This window comes from Rhinatrema bivittatum, chromosome 8, assembly GCF_901001135.1.
Source record: "Rhinatrema bivittatum chromosome 8, aRhiBiv1.1, whole genome shotgun sequence".
NCBI classification, from domain to species: Eukaryota; Metazoa; Chordata; class Amphibia; order Gymnophiona; family Rhinatrematidae; genus Rhinatrema; species Rhinatrema bivittatum.
This window is the reverse complement of record NC_042622.1, coordinates 76,542,509-76,567,214: the sequence shown is the minus strand read 5'-3', so window position 1 is coordinate 76,567,214 and position 24,706 is coordinate 76,542,509. Positions and strand designations below refer to the sequence as shown.

The 24,706-nt window shown below is 45.2% G+C and overlaps 2 protein-coding genes across 2 annotated transcripts in view; one reads left to right on the top strand and one right to left on the bottom strand.

Annotated features, from left to right (window-relative positions):
* Positions 1 to 1,331: 1,331 nt before the first annotated feature.
* NAIF1 (nuclear apoptosis inducing factor 1) lies at positions 1,332 to 4,482 on the bottom strand. The gene is made up of 2 exons (XM_029611971.1): positions 3,428 to 4,482; positions 1,332 to 2,058 (listed from the first exon to the last, which is right to left on the bottom strand). The coding sequence occupies exons 1-2, from the start codon at positions 3,867 to 3,869 to the stop codon at positions 1,589 to 1,591; spliced, it is 912 nt and encodes a 303-aa protein (XP_029467831.1). The 5' UTR covers positions 3,870 to 4,482; the 3' UTR covers positions 1,332 to 1,588.
* A 107-nt stretch (positions 4,483 to 4,589) lies between these two features.
* Positions 4,590 to 24,706, top strand: part of SLC25A25 (solute carrier family 25 member 25) — a 53,467-nt gene continuing 33,350 nt past the window's right edge. Inside the window, exon 1 of the mRNA XM_029611968.1 lies at positions 4,590 to 5,017. Coding sequence (XP_029467828.1) covers positions 4,709 to 5,017 — 309 coding nt within the window. The 5' untranslated portion in view covers positions 4,590 to 4,708. The remainder of the gene's footprint in view (positions 5,018 to 24,706) is intronic.

Sequence of the window (24,706 nt, the reverse complement as noted above, 5' to 3'; positions counted from 1 at the left end):
AGTTCAGATCTATTCCAACAGAAATTAAGCCCTGGTTCTACTCCTTCTATCCCAGCTAAAATGGCGGTGGCATCTCTAGCTTTCAGAAGTTTCTCACACCCCTGGAGCTAAGCCTCAGCACATAGTTCCCTGCTTCACTCAAATCAGAACAGCTAATATGCTGTTTATATTTTAAATGAAAATTTCAGTTTCTGTTTATTAAAATAGTAATATTTTTAGGAAGGAATTTCTGGCTTGATACAACAGAAATTTTACCAAGATCAAAACAGACACCATGGGGGTCAATACTGAAAGTGGTTTGTCTAGCTAAGTCCCGGCCTTAGCTGGACAAATAGCGGGATGTAAAATCCTGCTGCTCTGACTGCCTGGGACTTACTCGGCTAACTTTTTATCCAGTTAAAAAGTTAGCCAGCTAAGGCAGAGGCAGTCCATTGTAGACCGCACTTACCAGCTAAATTATCCGGATTACACAGATATTCAGTGTTATCTAGCAAATACAACTGGCTAACTTTAGGATTGCCAAAGGGAAGGCCTAAAGTTAGCTGGGTAAATTTATCTAACTTTTACATAATTAAGTATATTTAGTGGCATGCCCGCAACACTGAATATGCCCGCTAACTTAGCTGGATACGTTTATTTGGCTAACTTTGCTGGTCAATTAACCAGTGAAAACTGAACATCTTTCCACAAGAAGAAAAAACACTGCGCTGAATTTTTGTATTTTGTTGTAGTGTCAGTGTAGAGAGCAAAAATCAGTCTCTTTCCTTACTCTGAGAAAAGGTATTCTGTTTCAGTACTTTTTCTTGGTTTTGATTTTTGGCAGCCTTGTTCATCACATTATGTTTGTCACAGTCAAAATAAAAGCATGGTGAGAGTAGAGAAATTACAGCATATTCTTCATATATGAGAGGAAGATGAATATTCCAGACAAGGTACCTCTGAATGGAGAATCAAGAAGGTCAACACCAAAGAATGATCAGATTAATATTGTAGTTGAAGGGGCCCAGAGTATTTCTGCTTTAAAATATGACAATATTCACAAAAGTTGTAAATTAGGATTCAGCCAGAATGAAAAAGCAACAAGTCATAAGCAATTTGACTGTCTATTGTACAGTGTGATGGTGGTATTTTCTAGCTTCTGTTGTGTTACATGACTGAAGATGTGACCTCAAGTGCTTCTTTCTGGCATTTGTGAATATGATCCAGAGCTCAGATGTGTGGCATGAGCATCAAAGCACTAACACCAAGGCCACCTTCATCCTTATAATACAATCTCCCCTAAGTTGGGAAATGTGCTATTTTCACAAAAACACAACACTGCAAACTGTACATCGGAGCTAAAGAATATAATACATTCTGTACATTTGAAGCTACATTTTTTAAACCTGCTTAAATACAGTTTATTCTGCAGAACACTTGTTTGCAAAACAGTTGTGAAAAGTTTAGGTAGTCTGGCCTCAGTGCCTGGACAATACCGACAGTTTTGTGAGTTACTGCAGGAGGTCCTTTCCTTTGCTGCCTGACTCAGGCTCCATGGTTGGGTCTGCCACTTGCTGAAGGGCTGGAAGCACGGTTCTTAATTGACTTCTCATTGAATGGTGCTGTCCTGCTGTCCATTCTGGGTTCCCTGGCTGGGTTCAATACCTGTCGTGGTGCTGGTTGTGTGGCCCTGCAGAAATCTGCGGAAATCTTTAATCATGGGGCGAATGAGCTGAATGAGAGCACTCAGAGCAGCCTGAGTTCCCTCCATGGCCTGTGCCTGGCGTTCCTGGGCACAAGCTTGCACTTCCTGGGAACGGCGGATCATCTGCAGTAGGTCATTCTGTTGCTCCAGGTGCTGGGCAATCTCTTTCACATGTAGATTGGTTACTCTCTGCTCTTGCAGAAGTTTGGCAGAATTCAGGGCAATTCGACTCTTCAGTTCTTGTGGTTTCACAGACATATCTGCTTGTTGTGTCATCCCTATGGGGGCCTCGGCAGTGACTGTTGAAGGAGTTTCAGTCGTGCAGTACTCCACAACACCATCCTCCAAAGTATGATAAGTTGTTTCTGCAGGTACTAGTAAGGAGAAGAAAGTGAGAAGAGTCAGTGGTATTTTTGCCAAGTAGTTGCATATCCCCAATCTGTGTGTGCAGACATTGTATCTAAAAAGCATGTTGTATTTTGTAACATTTCAGCTTTCACTATGAATTAAATTAGCCTCACCTGAGCAGGTAAGAAGCACTTAGCTTTACCTTTGTAGGTAAACTGGGGTGTGCTTAATTCATATCATAATAAAAACTGCAATAAATGAGTCTCTCAGACCTGCAACAACAGTCACAGTGCTGGGTCCAGTAATATACTGAGAATCCCAGAGCAGCAGGAAGAGTCACAATTATAAGTTTAAACAAGAATATATGCTATTTCAAGAATAGTCTTTGAATATCGATTTTGCCTAGGACCCTGATCAAAATCTTCATTTAAAAACAGATATAGTCTAACAAAAGTACTATCACTGAGTGGTAAGCCTGAAACCCCCTGGGAGGTGGGTGTGGGTCTATCTGGAAGTCTGTGTTATTGCGAGGTAGGCATGGGTTTCCATAGATGTCTCTGTCAATGTCACTGCGGGGTGTATGTTTCCCTGGGTGTCTCTCTGTGTTACTGAGAGGCAGGCCCAAATCTTACTGAGAGGCAGGCCCAAATCTTCCTAGATGTGTCTCCTATTGTTGCTGAGAAGTCTGGGTCTCCATGGATGTCTCTGTCAATATCACTGGAAAGTGAATACAAATCTCCATGGATGTTTCTCTCACTGTAACTCAGATGTGCACCTGGTTCTCCCTGGATACCTCTGTGTCACTGGTATGTTGGGCTGAGTCTCCATGGATGTCTCTGTCAGTATCTAAGGGAAGGGGGTTTCCATGGTTATCTGAGTAACTTGAATGTGTATATGAGATATAGAAACATACAATAGATGGTAGATAAGGACCATAATATCCATCTAGTCTGCCTGTTTTTATTCCTGGTGCAATCCATAGACCCAAGTTGTCACTGTCAGTGTTGTTGGGTGGTGGGCCAGGATCACTGTTGCTATCTCTGTATCACTGAGAGGTAGGTGTGGGTATCCATGGACAACTCTGTCAGTGTGGTTGGAGGTGGCTGTTAGTCTCCAGGGATGTCTCTGTCAGTGTCGCTGAGAGATGGGTCTAAGTATCTGGACAAGACTTTGTTAGCGTCACGGGGAGGCAGACCTGGGGCTCCAGTGTCATCTCTGCCAGCTCAATGTGAAGTGGGTGTAAATCTTTAAGGGGTATTTATATCCCTAGAAGAATTGAGATGAAGGGGAATGAACCAGACATGGTGTAAAGTGTCTCTCAAGTCCTGGCATTAGCACATTCCACATGTGCAGCTCAGTAATTATTTGTGGAGGCAGTGCTGGTCATTCACTCACTCTGGGTCAATGTGACGGTGGTGGTAGAGTTGATGGGCACCTGCACCGGAATCTCAGCAGTGCAGTCGCTGTTGGGTAGGTTGATTATGGTTGCTTCGCCCAATAGGTTGCAGATACGCTGTTGCATGGGTGTGAGGATAACAGGGGTGGATGGCACATCTCCCTCACCCTCCATGGCCACCCGCACCTGTGCCACCTTGCGACGCACCTCAGTCTTCAGATCAGACCACTTCTTCTTGACCTCTGTGAGCTGGCGCTGGCAGGTAGTTACAGCATTAACACGCTTGAGTATGTGTTGCCAAGCACTGTTCTTGGTGAGCAATGGCACACCTGCATTAAAATGGTTAATAAGGACATGCTTCTGCTTCTCTAGCTCTTCTACAATGATCTCCACCTCCCGCTCGGAGAAATTCATCTTTCGCTTTTTGGCTGGGGTGGCCATGGCCTTGCAGAAACCCACTAAAATACGCAAGTTACGTAAATCGGAACCAGCCACAATTCAAGCAACCTGCGCAGCGTAATGGCTTCTAGAATCGGTGTCTTCCTTCCGCTGACATCGATTACAGCTCACGGTGATTGGCTAAAGGTGCTGCCATTCGAAAAAGGCTCGTAGGCGTTTTGGTTCCGCCTACTCACGTTTGCGAAGCCGTCGTTGGACAATTACGATAGCAATCATGTGTAATAAGAACGTAGGCCAATGAGACGGATTCGATATGATGTCAATCAAATGTTAAATTTGATTGTAACAGCAAAGGTTACAGCTTGATTAGATGGCACGCCCGTCAATCAAGGTAGACGACGGCGGGAAAAAAGGGGACAGGTACTGTTAACAGCGCAACTGTTTGCGTTAACTGAGCCACAAACGGCCGACTCGTCAGACGCAGTTTGCGTAGCGAGTGAAACCCCCGAAGGCCGATCTGAAAGTAGCCAGACAGCTTTACTTTGTCAAGCTGTGAAGCACTATTGGAACTCCCTATTGAAGCTGCCATTTGCCATTCAGATTGTGCTGGGCCCGCCTTTTGACTGACTCATAAATACGCAGTCTTGTGACACTACCGTCAAATTCCCCCTATAGGCTGATCTGCCTTTGCTGCTGTTGGTAGAAGGCTGTGGTTCGCAGGTTTAAGAGGGAGTGTTTTGACGTATTTCCGCTCGGGTACGGTTGTACGCCCGCCATTTACCGGCATTTTAGTTGTAGAAAGGTGGTGAGGGAAGCGCGCGCGCGCGCGTGTTAACTCAGTCTGTGGAAGGGCCTAAGTCCTTCGGTTTTCCCGCCCGGGGATGCAGCGACCGCGCTCCTTGGTGTCGCCGCTGCTGAGCGGCGTATTCTGTCAATGTGAGCCTCCAGACTCCGAGGCCGGTGCTTGGAATGGCTGTAGCTCGGCCCCCTCCGGCTCGGCCCAGCCACTCGTAGCAGCCTTGGCTGTGGACCCTTGCGGGGGCAGCCTCTGCGGAGGTCCCGAGTATGAGCGTCGGTTGTATACGCTCTTCCAGGAGCTTGATGTGAATAGGGATGGCGGCATCTGCGTCAATGACTTGGCGGTCGGGCTGCGGCGGCTCGGGGTGCACCGGACCGAGCCAGAGCTGCGGGTGAGTGAGGCGGCTGGAAGCAGGGGCCGAGCGGGAAAGAGGGCTCTGGAGCAAGAGGTCGTGATTTGGGGTTCAGAGGGTACACCTAGGAATATTATGGTATACATAGTTACACTACGGTAGATAACTAAGCAGACTGGGTGGTCTTTATCTCTATCCACAATACTAAGGTTGTATTCGAGTAGCCAGTGCAAAACATGTCACGTTTATGACATGCTTTTGCACATAAAATTGAAAACTGGTAAGATGACTGACTTTAGTGTACCATATCCTTATACTGTTTGTATCCTGTTGCATCGCAAGAGGCAGGGGAACGAAGGTTGTGTGCACAAAAACATGTCTGATACTAGTTTCTCTTAGTAATTCTATAAAGTTTGCTGTATGATATTACTCTTAACATCTTTTTTTTAGTTTGGTTTTTTTTTCATTTTGGGAGCACTGCAAATATTAGGCCCTAAAACACCAATACACCACCTGTTAGGTAAACAGAATAATCAATCTCCACATAGAGAAATCTAAATATTTTATAATTAATTGTGCAAAGAATTTTATTCACAAATATTGTAAACAATGACATCTATAAAATCAACACACCCATACTTGCATTCATTCTTTAAAAACCAACACTATTGACACATGGAATTTTATACAAAGTTTCAAAAAAGTGCAAAAACAGCATCAAAAATAAGTTATCATATGTGATGGAAACTGAATGAAGAAAAGTATTTCTAATCTTTTAACGAGGTACATTAATCATGTACACCCTACAATATTCTTGTAAGCGTCCTTCAAATAAATTAGCATGAAAGATTGTTTCCTTCACCGTCTCCAATCCATTATCTCCAGTCCAACAACGGATCCTTGTTTCGCCCTTTTCCAAAAGGGCTTCCTCAGGGACAACTTATAAATTCACAATGTACGACCTCTCAACTCAATTTCACACTTTCAATTCCCATCCATCTAGTTCTCAACCTGAACCGCTTACAACTATTTTATTGAAAACCTTACAACGAGAGGAAAACGCTCTCCAACAACAGACCAACCTTGAAGTGTCACGGATGGGCTTCAAAACAAAAACTCCGAGATGGTCAGCAAAACCGCAGATATCGGGATGGTTATGAGGATATTCAGATTAATGGTTTAGCAACATTGCTGTGTATGTAGCATTTTTACCGCTCTTATTTTACCTCATTTCCGATACCATGCAGACAGAGAGGTATATAATGTATTTCCACAATTTTTGAGTATTGGACTGAACTGGTCTCCAAGCAAAAGTCCAAGGGAGTTATACACCTCACCGCAATGTGCTCTGAGCTATGAGCCAAACTCCAGCCACACGATATTAGCAGCCCGAGTTCCCCATAAGCTGGATTCAGCGGGTTGCCCAACAGTTGAAATTGCCCGTTTCACTCAATATACATATTTTGACAAAATCCGGTTCCCCTGAGGCAGCTGGAAGCGAAACACGGCCGTGTAGGGGCCCTGTTGCAATTATAATTTTGTATACCATACTTTGAATGCTAGGCACACCATTTAGTGTGCAAATGTAAAATAAATAATTGGTTGTTACAATGTACTGGACAATAACAGTATATGCCGTACATTTTTTGTTGTGATTTCCTGTGTGTGTGCTGTTTACTCCGCTTCTTTTCCGTGCTATATCAGTGACACTGATTTCTAAAGATGGGTCCTATATTGTCTCAATAGCTCAGTACAGTATTTTGAGATAATTACATAGCTGTCATTGGACTATCACAGCCTGTGAAGAATAGTTTACCCCAAGAGACATTGAAACAACACTAACTCCCAGGACTCACCCTACCTAGGAAAAAGCCACACTGCAAATAAAATATTTAAAAACAGCAGACATATCAAATAACATGCAACAATTAAAACTAATAGGGATAAAAAAAAATCCTCTGCTCTTCATACCTTGGAATACCATTCTCAAACATCAGACCATTACAAATCCTTCAAAATACAGCCGCCAGAATCCTAACTGGAACGGAAAAATAAAATCATATAACACCGATCCTCATAGCACTACACTGACTCCCAATAAAATTTTGGATTGAATACAAGACTTTGACCATCACTCACAAGCTAACACATAATGAGCAAGCAAAATGGACAGCATTAAACATCAGCCCCCACAACACACAATGAAACTTAAGATCAAACAACAAAGGCCTCCTGAAAATTCCCTCCATCTGCACAGCTCAACTCACAAAAACACGAGCGAGAGCATCCTCTCTTGCCAGCCCCAAACTCTGGAACACACTCCCGACCGATCTAAGGATGCAACCCAACCTAAAAAAATTCAAGAAAGATCTAAAAACTTGGCTGTTCACCAACATATACAAAGACAGCCAGGATCAACACAACAGCCCCTTCCCAACCGACCTCCTAATCGGAAATCAACATGACCACATACCTCAGACAACATAACTTCCTGAACTCTCATCTTTACTAAATGTAAACATACCTTCTCCAATTATCATCTACTACCTATTATTACTTTCTAACGAGATCAAAACTTGTAAACCATTGTGATGGCGAACCCGAATGACGGTATATAAAACTCAATAAATAAATGATAGATAAAATACCTGGGAACTTTTTCATTTCCAGTAACCCTGAGATTGTCCTGGATTAGTTGGGGGGGTGGCATGGGGGAAAGGGTGCACAAAATCTATCGTTCTCTTCCTCATATACACACACAGTAACGTGTTCATGCTCTTTCACCATTACACACAGGCATTCTCATACTTGGTGACACATCTTACACACTCATGGGGCACTTGCACTGTGGCGTGCTCTCCCTCTCTCACACACACACACACACACACTCTCCAGGCATTCTTGCATTCAGTGGCTCTCTGAACACAAACACTAAGTGACTCTCTCCCTCTCGCATGCAGTAGCCTACTGTGTCTCTCTCACTTGCACGGACTCTGGGTCTCATGCTCTCTTCTCCACCTCTGTCATGGGTCCTTGCTTTTTCAGCTGCAGTGGTATGGGCTCTGCAGTGGCCTGCCGAGACTCATCTTTGGCAGCCTGCTGCATCATGGGTTCTTTTTGTGGCAAGGACTGTAGCAGGAGTTGCGTTGATGCAACATCTCCTGCTGCTGTGGGGCTGATCCTGTGATAAGAGCTGCAAGATCGGCCCTGCGGCAGCAGGAGATGATCACTTAAACACAACTCCTGCTGCCGGCTGGAAATCCATGAAGTTGATCACATGGTTGAAGTTGATCTCATGGTTTGAGTGTAGTATCAGCTTGGGCAGGGGTTTGGTTTATCCTTGACTGACTTGAAAAAAAAAAATGCAAAAAACACAAAACAAATAAAGGAAATTGGTTAGGGTGGGGGATTCACTGAATCCCTTTAAGGCCCTGATCACACGCCACTTCCATCCAATACTCTCTGCTTCCTGAATATCCACCCCAGAGTTCTAAAAGAACTAAAATATGAGGTTTGTGAAAGCTGTTTATTAATAATCTGTAACCTATCATTTAAAACTACCACAATACCAGAGGACTGGAAGGTGACTAATGTAATGCTAACTTTTAAAAGGGGGCTCCAGGTGTGATCTGGTGAGTCTGATAGTGCTGGGTGAAATGGTAGAATCCATTCTTAATATATCACTGGCCATATAGGTAGACATGGCTTAATGGGGAATAGTTAATATTGTTCTAACAAAAGGAAGATTTGCCTTTAATAATAAAAATAGGCACCAAGAGCATAAGCACTGGCAACTTAAATGTAAAACAGTAGTTAGGCCAAGAAGGACTTTAAGAAATAGCTTGCCAGTGAAGCAGAAACTAATAAAAACATTTTCAAGTACATTTGAAGCAAAAAGCCCGGTGAGGGAGGCAGTTGGGCTGCTTGACCGAGAGACAAAGGGGGTGCTTAGAGAGGACAAGGAAATAGACAAACTGAATTAATTCTTTGCCATGGATTTTATATAGGAGACTATTGGGAACATACCCACCCCTGAAACATTCTTAAATGCAGATTTTGAGCAACTAAAACAAATATCTGACACTGAAGGATATAATAGATCTGATGTATAAACAAGAGTAACAAATTGCTGGGACCACATAGTATCCACCCAGAGTTATAAAAGAACTAAAATATGAAATTCCTAACCTTTTCCTAGTAATCTGTAACCTTTCACTTAAAATAGCCACAATTCCTGAAGACTGGAAGATGGCCACTGTAATGTGGATTTTTAAAAAGGACTCCGGGGTGATCCAGGTGAGCCCAGTGTTAGTGCCCAGCAAAATGGTAGAAGCCATTCTTTCAAGGATTTGTTCTGTACACAATGTGGATGCTATTGGTTGCTGTTACCTTGTTTACTATGTTTATTATTATGTAAAACCCAATAAAAATTATTTAAAAAAAAAACCAAAACAAAATCACTGGCCATATAAATAGGCATGGTTTAATGGAGAAGAGTCAACATTATTTACAAACATTTGATATTCTGCTTTTTGCTAGGTTTGGTCTCAAAGCAGATTACAAAAATTAACTTACAGGCAGAAACCTGAGCATTTCACTAACTTGCAGGCTAATATTTAACTCCCGATATACAGGTCGATACTGTAACGTGCGGTTGAAGATTTCCCGTCTGTAACGTGCTGGGAGCGCACAATTCGGACGCGTAAGGCGATCCAGTCTCCAGTTTCACGCGTCCTTAGCGCTTCTTAAAACAGACGCATAACCCTTTCCGCACGCAGCATGTATATGATATGTAAATGAACGAATTAGCTGTATAATGAAGGAATTAGCTATTCCCCTCCGATACTGTGACGCGCGCTCAGATTATCTCCTTTGTAACCTGCTATTTTGCCGCGTCCTTAACCTGTTAGTTTACCGCCTACCCTCTACTTGGTGTTAGTGTGGTGTTAGAAAATTAAAACGGGAATAAAGTGTAAAAAATGGGGACTATTTCGGCGCTCAAGGCCCCATCCGGTCTCCGGTGCAGCCCCAGTCCTGTCCCCTCCTCCCGAAGCAAAATCCTCCCGAAGCAAAAAAAAACAAAAAACCGAAAAAGTAGCAAGGCTCGGGCCTGCTACGGTAGTCCCTTCTCCTCTCCTCCCGATTTCGGCGCTCAAGGCGGCCGGGTGGGCGTGCATTCATCCAGGCAGAGGGAGCCAGTGGCGAAAGCAGCCTCCGGCTCCCTCTGCCTGGATGAATGCACGGCCCCCGCCGGCAGTGAATGAATGCCCGTGCGATTTCGGCGCTCATGCCTTGAGCGCCGAAATCGCACGGGCATTGTTTCTGTTTATCCCAGTCTAATCGGTTGCCCATTCAGGAGCCAAAGTTATTTTCATTATGACTAGGGTTCAGTGGTCTTTTTCTGATTTAAAAAAAAAAAAAAGGCTGGAGATCAACTTATTTGTTAGAAAGAGGTTTTCCTATAAAGGAATTTGATGCATGAATGAATGCCCGTGCGATTTCGGCGCTCAAGGCATGAGCGCCGAAATCGCACGGGCATTCATTCACTGCCAGCGGGGGCCGTGCATTCATCCAGGCAGAGGGAGCCCGTGGCTGCTTTCGCCGCCGGCTCCCTCTGCCTGGATGAATGCACGCCCACCTGGCCGCCTTGAGCGCCGAAATCGGGAGGAGAGGAGAAGGGACTATCGTAGCAGGCCCGAGCCTTGCTACTTTTTCGGTTTTTTTTTTGCCTCGGGAGGAGGAGACAGACTGGGGCTGCACCGGAGACCGGACGGGGCCAGGGCAGGTGAGCGGGGGCTGGGGAAAAGTTTGCCGAGCATCGGGGAACATAACTGTCCACTTCCTGGTACCTGTCATTTCAAATGTCATTTGAAATGACAGATACCAGCGCGGCCGTGAAGCGTTAGGCCCGCGAACCCAGGATACTGTATAGGCGCTCTATACAGTAAAATGGGTTGCGCGGGCCTAACGCTTGCCTAAGGCTTTGCAGCCGCGGCATGCATTTGCATGCAATTGGAAGAGAGTATCGAGCGCTAGGTGAAGAGAACTGTGCGTGCGGGGAACGAGGGTGTGCCTGGCAATGCCGCACTCTTTCTACCGCGGCCTTAGAGTATCGACCTGATAGTAAGCTAATGGTATGCTGCTAATTTTTTTTTTAATTCCTTATATATGCTGCATGTAAAAATGTTCTAGATTTCAATTCCCTACCTAAGAACCTAAATTTAGCATCTAGAAAATCCCTCTTGCACCTTCCTATGTCCTTGGTATTCTTGTACCAAGACAGTTCCCCTCCAGCACTAAAAACTTATCTAGATGGCATGTGAGATACCACTGTGCAGTTAGTGTAGCTGGGTTTAAAAATGGTTTGGATAAGTTCTTGGAGGAGACAGGCCATTACCTGCTATTTCTTAGTGTCCAGTCAGAAGAATCCAGAACAAGTGGGTTTTTATGCTCCTTTACCAGCAGATGGAGACGGAGCAAACTGATGTCACAGTGTATAACCCCCTCTAGTGACAGCCTGCCAGTATTCTCTGTCCTCAGATGATGAATGTGCATCTCCCCACTGGGGATTACTCAATTTGGTAAAAAAAAAAAGAATTAAGGAGAAAATATTTTGCCTCGCTCTCCTGCGGTGATACCATAAGGTCCCTCCCCCAGTTGACAATTCCTGAGCTGATTTCCATGGTTTCTTTTACGTGTGCCTTGGTCCGGTAGCTGGTTTTTCAGGTGGTGTGGACTTAGCTGCTTGTGCAGCTGAGAGGCAGCAGGTGTAGAAAGCCGAGTGTGGCAGTGTCAGCAAATGCCCTCTTCCTACAAGCCAGAGACAGTCTGTGTACTCAGCCAGGTAAGGGTGAACTCCGGTAAACTTGTTTTTAAAAAAAAAAAAAAATTAAAAAAAAATTGGAGGGTTCCGTTAGGGCTTCCTTCCTCCTGGTCTCCGTGCTCTGCATGCCCCATTCTGATGTTTGTCCCGCTCCATGGGAGGTCAAGAGAAATGGGCAGATTGAGCAGCCTCAGTTGGCTAGGCCCTGCTCTGAGGCTTTAGTTGCATGCTGCAAGGTAGGCCTCAATGGCTTTTTGCATGCTTGTTAGGCTGCTCTCCACAGGATTGTCTGTTTGCCTTGTGTGTCCAGTTTTCTGGACACATAGTCAGGTCTTGTTTTCCTTGAATGGCGCTTATTGTATAAACACCCAGGTATTGGGGGCAGGATGCCCAAGTGTTGGACGTCTAGAATTTTTGGTGGTCTTTAAACAAACCACTCCCCCCCCCCCCCCCCCCCCCCCCCCCCCCAGCTAGAAGCACACCTCAGGCCACCACTCAACACACTGTCAGCCATAATGACACCTATACCTAAAAAGCCTAAGCGCCTTTGTCTTTGCTCTGCTTGTCATATTAGGGCATCTCAGCTGGGAGTGTCTGCTAATTCATGCCAGTGCTGTTTGGAAGCTCAGGGAGATTTATCCTCCTCCTGATTTCACAAAGCCTGGTTCTTCCCAATCTGATGTAGGTCTGGGTAAAGACGACTTAGGTGGGACACCTGACTCTGGACCTCCCCTAACTGGATCCTCAGCAGGGGATGGCAGCTCAGTGAATATACCCCAGGTTTGAATACTTCTACACTTTCCTGGATGGAATTTTTCCAGTGCTTGCAATTCTTCAGGCACAATCCTCATCCCAATCCACTGCTCCTAGACTGGAAAAGCAGGTGGGAACCTTGCCTGGACCTTCTGTTAAGCACTGGAGCACTCCTAGATCAGCCACGGGTCCTCCTGATAGAGACCTGGATGGCACGGATGATACCGATCCTGATTCTTTGGAGGATGGTGAAATTCTTTCAGGTCTGGAACTATGCTATGGTTCTTTCATAGAGATGAACTGCCAGCTCTGATCTTCCAAACCTTGGAAATGCTCAGGGTCCCTGGGACGGATCACCAAAGAAGAATCCCATTTTGGTTTCCTTGTGTAAAGCATCCTGTTTTTACCCAGTATTGGAAGCCATTCAAGAATTGACTGATCTTGAGTGGGGTGTCTCAGATGCTACTTTCAAAGGGGGTTGGATTTGGAAGGCCTGTACCCTCTGGATCCAGTGGTAAGAGCACTTACATCTTCCAAAGGAAGATGCATTTGTGTGTGCAGTTTCGAAGCGGACCACTATTCCTGTGGAAGGAGGAGCGGCCTTGAAGGATGCTCATGATAAGAAAGATTGAGACTATCCTCAAGCAGGCATTTAAAGCAGTGGCAATGACCTTGCAGATCGCTTCTTGTTCCTTGGTGGCTCGCTCTTGTTTGCTTCTCTCCTAGGAGGTTGATGACTCTGGGGTAAATTCCAGGGCAGTTACGGAACCAGCTGCTGCCTTCTTGGCCTATGCAGGCTGTGGTTTGGTCTGCATTTCAGCCAGAGAGGGGTGGCTTTGATAGTAGCGGGCAGGTGCCAGTTGTGGTTGAGAAATTGGTCGGCCAATGCGACCTCCAAGGCTAACCTCACCAAGTTGCCCTTTAACAGCTCACTTTTATTTGAGAGCGAATTGGAGAAATTGGCCAGTAAGTGGGACAAATCTCTGGTTCCTCATTTACTGAAGGATAAGAAGCAGATGCAGCGCTCCTTTACCATGAGGAGTCATGCTAGAGGATCCAGGCATTTTTGGCCCTAAAGAGGAGCTACCATTTAGAGGACTCGGCCTTTCGGTAGATCTAAGTCATTTCACCCCAGAAGGGGTGCAGGCTTGGGTAGTGGAACCTAATGAGCCTCACAGTGAAGGTTTGCCAACCCACCCTCGGTAACAGGAGATAGGGGCACACCTTTTTTTTTTTTTTAATCCGAGGTGGGTCAACATTACATCGGCTCAGTGGGTTATGGAAGTAATACGAAAAGGGTATGCGATGGAATTCTGCAGTGTTCCTCAGGGCTTGTTCATGGAGTCTTCCTGCCACTCCCTGCAGAAGAAGCAGGTAGTGGAGAGTATGTTGACAAGGCTCCTCAGTCTGAGGGCTGTAGTCTCAGTGCCCATGTCTCAGGAAAACAAGGAGCGATATTCCATTTATTTTCTTGTGCCAAAGAAGAAGGGTTCCTTTCATCCCATCCTGGATCTCAAAGGTATCAGCTGTCATCTGCAGGTGAAACATCTCTACATGGAAACTTTCTGTGATAATTTCTATGCAGTCAGGGGAATTTCTGACCTCCCTGGATCTATTGGAAGTGTACCTTCACATCCCCAAACAATGCTTTCTGCAGTTTTGAGGAAACATTTTCATATTCGGGTGCTGCCCTTTTGGTTTGAACAATGCTCCAAGCACCTTCTCCAAGGTAATGGTGATGGTTGCGGCAAAATTGAGGAAGGGTGAAATCCTAGTTCACTTGTTTTTAGACAACTGGCTAATCCGAGCCAGGTCGCCGGAAGAGAGCTACCTGGTGACTCTCAAGGTGATTTCCTTGTGCAGGAACTCTGGGTGGTGAATCTAACTAAGAACATTCTTCAGCCTACTCAGTCTCTGGAATTATCTCTGGGTTCGTTTCGACATGCAGCAGGGCAATATGCTCCTGCTGGAAGCTTGAATTCAGAAGTTGCTAGTGCAGCTCCGTCTGCTGATGAGCACTCTGTGCCAGACTGTATGGTCTTACCTGCAGGTACTTGGCTTAATGGCGGCAGCCTTAGAAGTGGTACCTTGGGCAAGGGTGCATGTGTGTCCTCTTCAGTGCTCCCTGCTGTCTCTGTGGAATCCGCAGTCTCAAGACTATTTGATTCGGCCTCACCTGCTGATGGAGGTTTCTTACCAATTGCATTGGTGGCTGCAGGCAGAGCATCTAAGGAAGGGAGTTTCTGTAATCTCTCTGGACTGGCTCATGCTGACGACCGATGCGAGTCTCCTTGGTTGGGGAGCTCACTGTCAGGAGCTGACAGTGCAAGGCCTATGGAATGCAGAGGAATCTCTCTGGAACATCAATTGCCTGGAAGCCAGAGCGATTTGGCTGGCAGGTTTACAGTTCAGTGACAAGCTGCAGGGTCGATCAGACCAAATGTCTGATGTAAGCCACTGTTGTAGCATTATCAATCAGCAAAAGGGGGGGGGGGGGGGTACCAGGAGCTAACAAATATTGCAGGAAATAGATCAACTTATGGAATGGGCAGAAGTGCATCTGCAGATGATTTTGGCCTCACAATTTGCAGGCAAAGTCAATGTAAGAGCAGACTTTCCCAGCATGAGAGTCTGGCCCCAAGATTGTGGGTGTTTTGAGATGAGGCATTTCAACTGATTTGGGATAGCTGGGGTCTTCTGTTCTTAGACCTGTTGGTGACCTTGCTCAATGTGAAGGTTCCGCGCTCCTTCAGTCGCAGAAGAGATCCAAATTCCTTGGGGATCGATGCCCTAGTGCAGGATGGCCAGAAAACAAGTTGCTGTATGCTTTTCCTCCATGGCTCATGTTGGGCAGATTGATTTTGAAGGATCGAGCGCCACAGAGGGATAGTGCTCTTGGTTGCTTCAGATTGGCCCAGGAGACTGTGGTATGCAGATCTGCAGGGGCTCCTGGTGGACTCGCCTCTTCGATTTTCAGCACGCAGGGACCTGTTCTTCGCGAAGATCCGAATCTGGTTTGTCTTATGGTTTGGCCCTTGAAAAGACTCGCTTGCTGAAATGTGGGTATTCTGTGGCAGTGATTTCCACCTTACTAAGAGCGAGAGTTCTCCACTTCCTTGGCCTACATTTGGTTTGGAGAGTGTTTGAGGCCTGGTGGGAGGATGGAGGTACTCTTCCTCCCTTGGTCACGATTCCAATCATTTTGGAATTTTTGCTGGATGGCTTGAATAAAGGCTTGGCTCTCAATTCCTTTAAGGTACAGGTAGCGGTGCTCACCTGTTCTAGGGGTCAGCTGAATGGTAGATCCTTTTTGGCTCATCCAGGTTTGACAAGTTGTCTGAGAGGCGTGAAACATCTTCAGCCTCCCTTGCGATTTCCGGTGACCTTGTGGAGTCTTAATTTGGTACTGGACTTCTTGGCAGGCCCTACATTTAGGCTGCTACATACTCTCTCCTTGCAGTTGTTGACCTTGAAGACTGGTATTTCTTGTGGCAGTTTGTTCTGCACGTAGGGTTGCTAAACTGCAGGCCTTGTCTTGTTGGGAACCATTTCTCCGGGTGACTCCAGGGGCGGTACAATAGCATACTGTTCCTTGCTTTTTACCAAAAGTGGTCACAGACTGATTCAAGTGAAACTCAATCTCCTTGCTGTCCTTAGACAGGGAGTGAGATGTAGAAGAGTATAATTTTTTGTGACCCTTTGTATGTCAAGAGACACATTGTCTGTCTGGTTCTCAAGGTTACTGAACCCTTGTGGAAGTCAGGCTGCCTGTTTATCCTTCACAGCGGTAGTAGACAGGGAGAACCAACCTCACAGGCTACAATAGCTTGCTGGGTTAAGGAGGTAGTCACGGCTGCAAACGTCTATTCTGGGGAAGCAGTTACCTGGTTAGGGCTCGCTCATTCTACTAGGGCTCAGGCAGTGTCATGGGCAGAAATTAGATTGTCCTCAGACATTTGCCAAGCTACGACGTGGTCCTTCTTACACACTTTTTTTCCAGGTATTATGGTCTGGATGTGCAGGCCTGGGAGGATGCAGCCTTTGCACGTGTGCTGTCTAGACCGCGGGCAGCCTCCCGTCCTATGAGGGAGTAGCTTGGGTATATATTATTCTGGATTCCTCTGACTGAATGCTAAGAAATGAGAAATTACTACTTACCTGAATTTCCTTTTCCTTAGGATAGTCAGATGAATCCAGCTTCCCTCCCTTGGCTGCCAAAATGTTTGTGTGTTAGGAATTACTGGTGTTAGTCCAGTCCCTAGACTAGCATTATTACATTCTTGTCTGAGCTCAGTGTTGCATGTTGGCTGTGTATTGAAATGGTTACATTTTTTTTTTATCAAGTATTTTTTGCTAGTCTGTCCACAGTTGCTTTTGAAGAGAATACTGGCAGGCTGATGTCACAGGAGGGGTTTATATACTGTGACATCAGTTGGCTCCTTCTCCATCTGTTGGTAGGGAAGCATAAACCCATTTGTTCTGGATTCATCTGTCTTAAAGAAAAGGAAAATGTCAGGTAAGTAATAATTTCTCATTAATCAAGTTGATTTAGGAAGTAGCCACTGCTATTACTGGCATCAGTAGCATGGGATCTACTTAGTATTTGGGAACTTGTAGCCTGGATTGGCCATTGTTGGAAACAGGATGCTGGGCTTGATGGATCCTTGATCTGACCCAGTATGGCAACTTCTTATGTTCACATCCAAAATAGTGCTAAAGTATGTCATTTCTTCCTCTAATGTTGGTGCGGCCTGTCAAATTCCTAATGAATATGTATGAGAGAGAGCTGTTTACAATGGAGACAGGTGCATGTAAATCCTCTCATGTATATTCATTAGGGATATCCTGGAAACCTGACCGGTTGGTGACCCTTGAGGGCTGGGAGTGAATACCACTGCTCTATAACATTGCTAAAATGAAGTCTGTCCTTTTCTGAGTATGCTAGGAAAATGCTCATCCACTCTTATCTCCTGCTTAAACTACTGCAATTTGCTCTTTGTAGATCTCCCATTAAACCATCTTTCTCCACTGAAATGTATTCAAAATTCACTATGATCATGTAACCCTCAAGTTGTAATATTGGCTTTGCTTCTGCATATAGTTTGTTTCTCTTACAAACGCATTCACTCATCCACTCTTCATTACCTATATTCTCTCTTCCTACATCCTTCCTTGTGAAATGTTCATTGGGCAAGCTGTTTGTGCCTTTCACCACCACCTACTCCAAGTTCTGTGCTTGCCCCCATGCTGCCCCATATACATAGAATAGACTTCTCATTTGGTATGTCATGCTCCCTCTTTGACCATATTGAAGCCCAGTCTAAAAACTCGTTGTTTTTGAGGGTGCTTTTAAATCCTATAACACTTTTCTCTACAATAAATATCTTCCCACAGTGTGTGTCTTGACTAGATTGTAAGCTCCACGGGAGCAGGGACTGTCTTGTATGTAGCTGTATAGCACTGCATATGTAAGGCAGTGCTTTTAAAAGTGATTGATTAGTAGTAGCTCAGTTGAAACCAGCCTCTGCTGGGCTAATGTGCCATAAGCCTTCATTGTGAAACTACCAAAGTTCTTTTTTTTTTTTTCCCTTTTGTAATATATTTCCTTCCAGTTTTGCATAGTTCTTGTAGTAACAGTCTTTGGCCATTCAGAAATGGCAGCAATTCCTCCTTTATCTGGGGCTGTGACAACTGTCTTTCTTAGGTACAAGTGACCTGGCTAACGAGTTAGTAAAGATTCAAAATCTGTTTAAGGAATTAGGGAGAGGTCTTGGAAGGTAGATTACCTTGGAAGTGTGACTTGCATACTACAAGAACTTGTCCTCACAAAACTTCTAGTAATGGTTGAAAGACTAGTGCAAGAAAATTAATTTTGGATTTTTGGTGACCTGGGATGCACCAAGCAAGATAAGTCTATATCAAAGGGATGGTTTATATGTCTGTCCAGGAAGGTATTGCACTCATTAGTTTTAAATGCTAAACTAAATAGAATTTGAAGCCATGACCAAGGAGAGGGTAATACAAACTGCTGTTCCTCACAAGTAAAAACATGGTGGAAAGTGAGGTAAGCTCTAAAAGGATAAAATCTCCAAATCAACTATGTAATAAAATATGAGATTCAGGAATTAAGTAGGATAGTTGATTAAAATAGCTAATGGAAATATAAATGACTAAAAGTCAATGAAGTGTAGAACATAATCTTGGAAAGTCATATGTGCAAATGCTCAGTCTGAACAAAATCAGAAACCCAAGGAAGGGTATCTTTAGTCCTATTATATCTCATACCTTAAAAATGTAGTGCATAGTCCATAAATTACCTGTCCCAGGTCCCTCTTCTATTTTTTTCTTTGTGTAATCCTTATCAGCGACCATGTCTGTAGATACTGCAGATTGGTTAAGGGCCTGAAATTTTTAGATCAGATATGAGCAGGATAGTGGTTTAAATCACTTGCTGATCTTTGTACTGAATTTGGTATACTCCCCCCGTAATGTATATATCTGAGTAGTTGTGCAGAAATTTATTGGGAGGGGATGGTAACACTGTGCACTTGCAATCCCATATAGCATTGCAGCAGCTATTGACTTCTGTCTTTGTACTAAATTGATCTCTCAATCATGCATACACCTACAGGATGGGATTAAAACACTGGAAACTAACATGTTATCCTTTGATCAATGGAATGTTAATTTATCCCTTACATTAGATGAGGATGATTGGAGGGACATTTGGCGTGCTACTCTAAAATTGTCCAGAGGTAATAAAAATAGGGAACTGATGTTTTGACTTTTACATAGATACCCTCTGTACTTTGCAAAATTTAATGATGTAAACCCGCTGTGTTGGTAAGGTGGTGGCATTTCATCATCTTATTTACACAGCTGGTATGACTATTCATTAGTAACTGACTTTTGGTTACAGGTACAGACTTCTATTTCACTTACTCCTCATTTTGATGTTCAGCTCACAATACCTTTTTGCCTCTTGGGACAATAAGAAGACCCTCCAACCAAGCAGACATGAACTTATTTTGCATTTATTTCATGCTGCTAAGCCACAGCTTGTTCATTGACAGTGGGTGGTTACAGAGATTGCAATAATGGAGTGAATGTCTCATACTCTTCATCATACCCTGTAGAAATATGACTCTAGTTGGGGGGCTTATTGGAAATGTTGGAAGGATTCTGGGATGGAGGTATAGTTCAGTTAACTGTACTCTAGGATTCTTTTGATTCTCTATGCTCACAAAGTTAATGATCTGCTTTTGATATCCTTTGCACTTGTAAATGTTTTTTTCTCATTTGTCTTAAATAAAGAGGTAACAAAATCAGAAACCCAGAGGCCAACTGTGTAGGGATACTTGGTGTAATTGAAATCAAGGTTAGCATGAGACAATATATGGTGTTTTCCTGTTCTTGCTCCTGGTCAGAAACCAAATTACTGTGATTTGCTACCTGAGTAATATATAGACTTCCATCCCAGGCAAAAAAGGTAGCTTCAAATGAATGGGAGAACATTATGGTGGCCAGCAAGATGGGAGGTTGTACTTGTAGGTATCTTCAGTCTACTAGATGTGGAATAAAATTTACCTGCTGTAGCATCAGCTAAAAGTGTAGAAGGAAAGAAGCCCTGAATGTCATACTAGAGGCTTTCTTGGTCAATTAGTCAAAAAGCCCATTGAAGAGAGGCTAAGCTAGAACTGAAACTGACAAATGGAATCAGTGTCACTGACCTCAAGGAAAAAAGTCTAGTGCTTTTTGTACTGCATATTTCAATATTAGACTCTGCCTTAATGATAGACAGATTTTTTCAAAGCTGTTTATGTAGGTCAATAAAAATTGCTCTCTTTCTATGGCCAAAACTACTTGCATTTTGCAATATAATTAATTTCCTAGCTTGTAGCAGATGGACTCAGGACCAATGGGTATAGTGTGCTCCTGATAGCAGTTGGAGACGGAGTCAGATTTCAATCTGATGTCAGCACTACATATACCTGTGCAGGAAGCTCTGCTCTTCAGTATTTCTCCGTCTCCTTAGCAGTTCGGGACTATACACACGCTTGCATAGCATTAGAAAATCCAAACCAAAGAAGATAATTCCAAACTACAGAAGAAATAATATTACTTCTACAGACGAGCCCCGTTCTCCTGCAGTGATACCTAAGGATTCCCCCAGTCGAATTCCTGAGGTGATTTCCGAGATCCCTCAGAGGTAAGCTGCGGTCCGGTAACCGGTTCCCAGCATGGACTTAGCCCCAAGGAACGGGAGTGGCTGAGAGGCAGCGGGTGCGATACCGAGCGCGGTAGTGAAGGTAATTTTCCCTCTTTCCCCTCACAGCCGGAGACTGCCTGGCACCAGGCCGGGAAACACAGAGACAAGGTAAGGTAGAAAACTCTTAAGTTTTCTATCTTACCTTGTACCTCTGTACAGATTGCCAGCTGACGTCTGTCCCATCAGGTTGATCAGCCCCGTTGGGGCTAGACCCCAATCCGGCTTGAGGTCCTCCCACGTGGAGACCCTCTGGGGGGTTGCCATCTTGCTCACATTGTCACCGGCGCCATGCCCTCCCCCCCACCAGATCGCTGTACTGTCCACCTAACTGAGCCGAGTGCACAGCGTCGAGCGCATGCATGTAGGTGCCCACACGCTCAATGGTGCCGGGCGCACAAGTTAAGGCTGCGTGCACATACCGGCCTGCACACTTATCTTTGCAGCTTGCACGCACATCTTTGGCGCACCTGGAGCGCATATCTAAGCCACCCGACGCGCACATAAAAATACACAGACCGGGTTTCAGCGACTACGCGCACAAACCATGGCACCACCGGCCAAGAAAGCCAAGGCACAAGCCCTCTGCCCAGCCTGTCACATAAGAGCTGCGCAGCATGAAGAGGATACTGCCCTGTGTCTACAGTGTGAGGCGGCTCTCGGAGAACCAGGGCAAGGCCCTCCCCAGCCAGTACAGGAATCCGGATCCACCGATGGTACCCCAACCTCTCTATCCTCAGCTCAGCCCTTCCTCAGATGGGGCCCTCGGGGAATGCCGCTGGATTCAATATAGACTCAGGAACCTTTTCCTGGGTGGAAATTTTTAAAGGTCTACAAACCTTTGACCAGATGCAACCGGTGACACAGCCACAGCCTCCACCAGAGGACCCTAAGCTCCCAGGTCCCTCTCAGCCTCCCAGAGACGTGTCTCCCCCGGCCAAAAGCCTCACCTTAGGGGACACAGACACCCTGGAGGAAGATAGACTCTCTGGAGGAAGGGGAAATCCTTCCAGGAACGGAACCATACCGAACCATGATGCGCCGCTTCTTCTCCAAAGACAAGCTACCAGACCTCTTGTCTCTGAGCCTGAAGGAGCTGGCCATCCCAGGCACAAGTGCCACAGCGGAACCAAAGACAAACCCACTTCTGGTTGGGCTCCGCCAGGCCTCCTGCCATTTCCTATTGCTGCAAACCTTACAACTCACCGACCTGGAATGGAATACTCTGGAGGCCAGTTTCAAAGGAGGATGGGTCCTAGAAGCCCTGAACCCACTGGAACCCTCAGCCAAAGAACTCCTGGTTTTTCCCAAAGTGGACACCATGGTCTGCGCTGTCACAAAGCGCACTACCATTCCAGTCGAGGGAGGAGCAGCACTCAAGGATGCCCAGGACAGACGTCAGGAATCCATCCTTAAACAGTCATTTGATGTAGCAGCTATGTCACTGCAGATCGCTGCCTGCTGTGCCGTGGTGACACGTGCCTGCTTGTCACTTACCAGGAACGCCACCACGCCAGTCATCACTAGAGCCAGCAATATTCTTCCTCACGGATGCGACCTTCGACCTGGTGCGCACCTCAGCCAGGGGCGTATCATCCACTGTGGCAGCTAGAAGGCAACTCTGGCTCCGAAGCTGGTCAGCCGACGTGACTTCCAAGACGAAACTCACGAGAATGCCTTTTAAAGGAACCCTCCTGTTCGGAAGCAAACTGGAGAAGTTAGCCGACAAATGGGGCGAATCACCAGTACCTCAGTTACCGGAGGACAAGAACAAAAGGAGCCGGCCCAGGCCCCAGCTGCACCCCACAATGAGAATCAGCTGACCCATCCATAGGAAGAAGCCATAGGGGGCAGGCTTGCCCTATTCTTTTTTTTTTTTTTTTTTTTTTATTTATACTTTATTAAATTTCTTGCCATTTAACAATGCACATGAAAAAAGAAAAGTTTGATTTACATCATCATTAATTAAACAAAGAGAAAAAGGAAATACTTTTACATAATTATTAATGTAAAACCAAACAATCAGCCCACATTATGGGGAGCCATCCAAAGATATTTTTCAAGGAAAATAACTCAAACAACAAGTTAATATTTGGAGATGAACCATTGCAATTATTAATACCAGTTACCGTATTTTTCGCTCCATAAGACGCACTTTTTTTCCCCCAAAGGTGGGGGGAAAATGTATGTGCGTCTTATGGAGCGAATATAAAAAAAAAACCAAACAAAAATCTAACAAACACCCCCCCCCCCCCGACTCCCCCAAGACCTGACAAATTAATTTCCTGCAACCCCCCACCCTCCTGACCCCCCCAAGACCTGCCAAACGTCCCTGGTGGTCCAGCGGGGGTCCGGGAATGATCTCCTGGGCGTGGGCCATCGGCTGCCAGTAAACAAAATGGCGCCGACGGCCCTATGCCCTCACTATGTCACTGAGACCGACCGCTGCTATTGGTCGGTCTCAGTGACATAGTGAGGGCATAGGGCCGTCGGCGCCATTTTGTTTACTGGCAGCTGACGGCCCTATGCCCTCACTATGTCACTGAGACCGACCAATAGCAGCGATCGGTCTCAGTGACATAGTGAGGGCATAGGGCCGTCGGCTGCCAGTAAACAAAATGGCGCCGACGGCCCTATGCCCTCACTATGTCACTGAGACCGACCAATAGCAGCGGTCGGTCTCAGTGACATAGTGAGGGCATAGGGCCGTCGGCGCCATTTTGTTTACTGGCAGCCGACGGCTCACGCCCAGGAGATCGTTCCCGGACCGCTCCTGGACCCCCGCTGGACCACCAGGGACGTTTGGCAGGTCTTGGGGGGGTCAGGAGGGTGGGGGGTTGCAGGAAATTAATTCGGCAGGTCTTGGGGGGGTCAGGAGGGTGGGGGGTTGCAGGAAATTAATTCGGCAGGTCTTGGGGGGGTCAGGGGGGTGGAGGTTGTTAATTTAAAGGGTTGGGATGGGGGGGTTTGGGGGTTCCCACAGAAAGAAAAATATTCTGATCTGGGGAGTGGACCGAAATGGCCCTCCCCAGACCCGAAAACAAAATGGGGAGAAAAAAAAAACCTATGCACTCCCCTAATTTGCTCCATAAGACGCCCAGACGCAGAGCCGGTTTAGCACAATTTTTTTTTTTTAAATTTTCCCCCTCTGAATCCTAGGTGCGTCTTATGGTCAGGTGCGTCTTATGGAGCGAAAAATACGGTAAATATTCCCAATTTCTAAGGTTGTTACAATGACCTGTCCTCCTTTATCTGCAAGAAAATTTTCAAGATGAATTGGTTCCTGAAAAACAAATCTATTCTTTTTGATAAGTAATTAAACACTTGCAGGGAAATTTAAGATAGAAGGTTGCCCCAAGGGCCAATACCTTCTGTCTTAATAACAGGAACTGTTTTCTTCTTGCTTGTGTATCCTTGGATACATCCGGGAACACCTGGATTTTCTGACCGCAAAAACTAAATTCTTTGTTTCTGAAGTACTAAATTTTTATCCTGTTCCAGGCTAAATTCTACTATTAAGGTAGATCTAGACTGGATGTCGTCCACTGAGGCCTCCAGAAAGGCTGTTAGATTAGGACTATCTGTAGTTAATACCTCTATTTCCCCCTCAGGTAATAATACATCTCTTCTCCTTGTTGAAACATAAAACATTTTAGATATAACCAATTCTTTTGTAATACTCAGAATTTCCTTAATATATTTAACAAATAATTCTTGAGCAGATAATAACCTGGTAAAAGGGAAGTTTAGGAACCTTACATTTTTTCTTCTCATGGCATTTTCTAAGCCCTCCAGCTTTCTATACATAATCAAAGAGTCTTTGATATAAGTCGTCCCAGTGGCTTGCAAAGCTATTATTTGCTTAGAAGAAGTACCAGTTTGCATT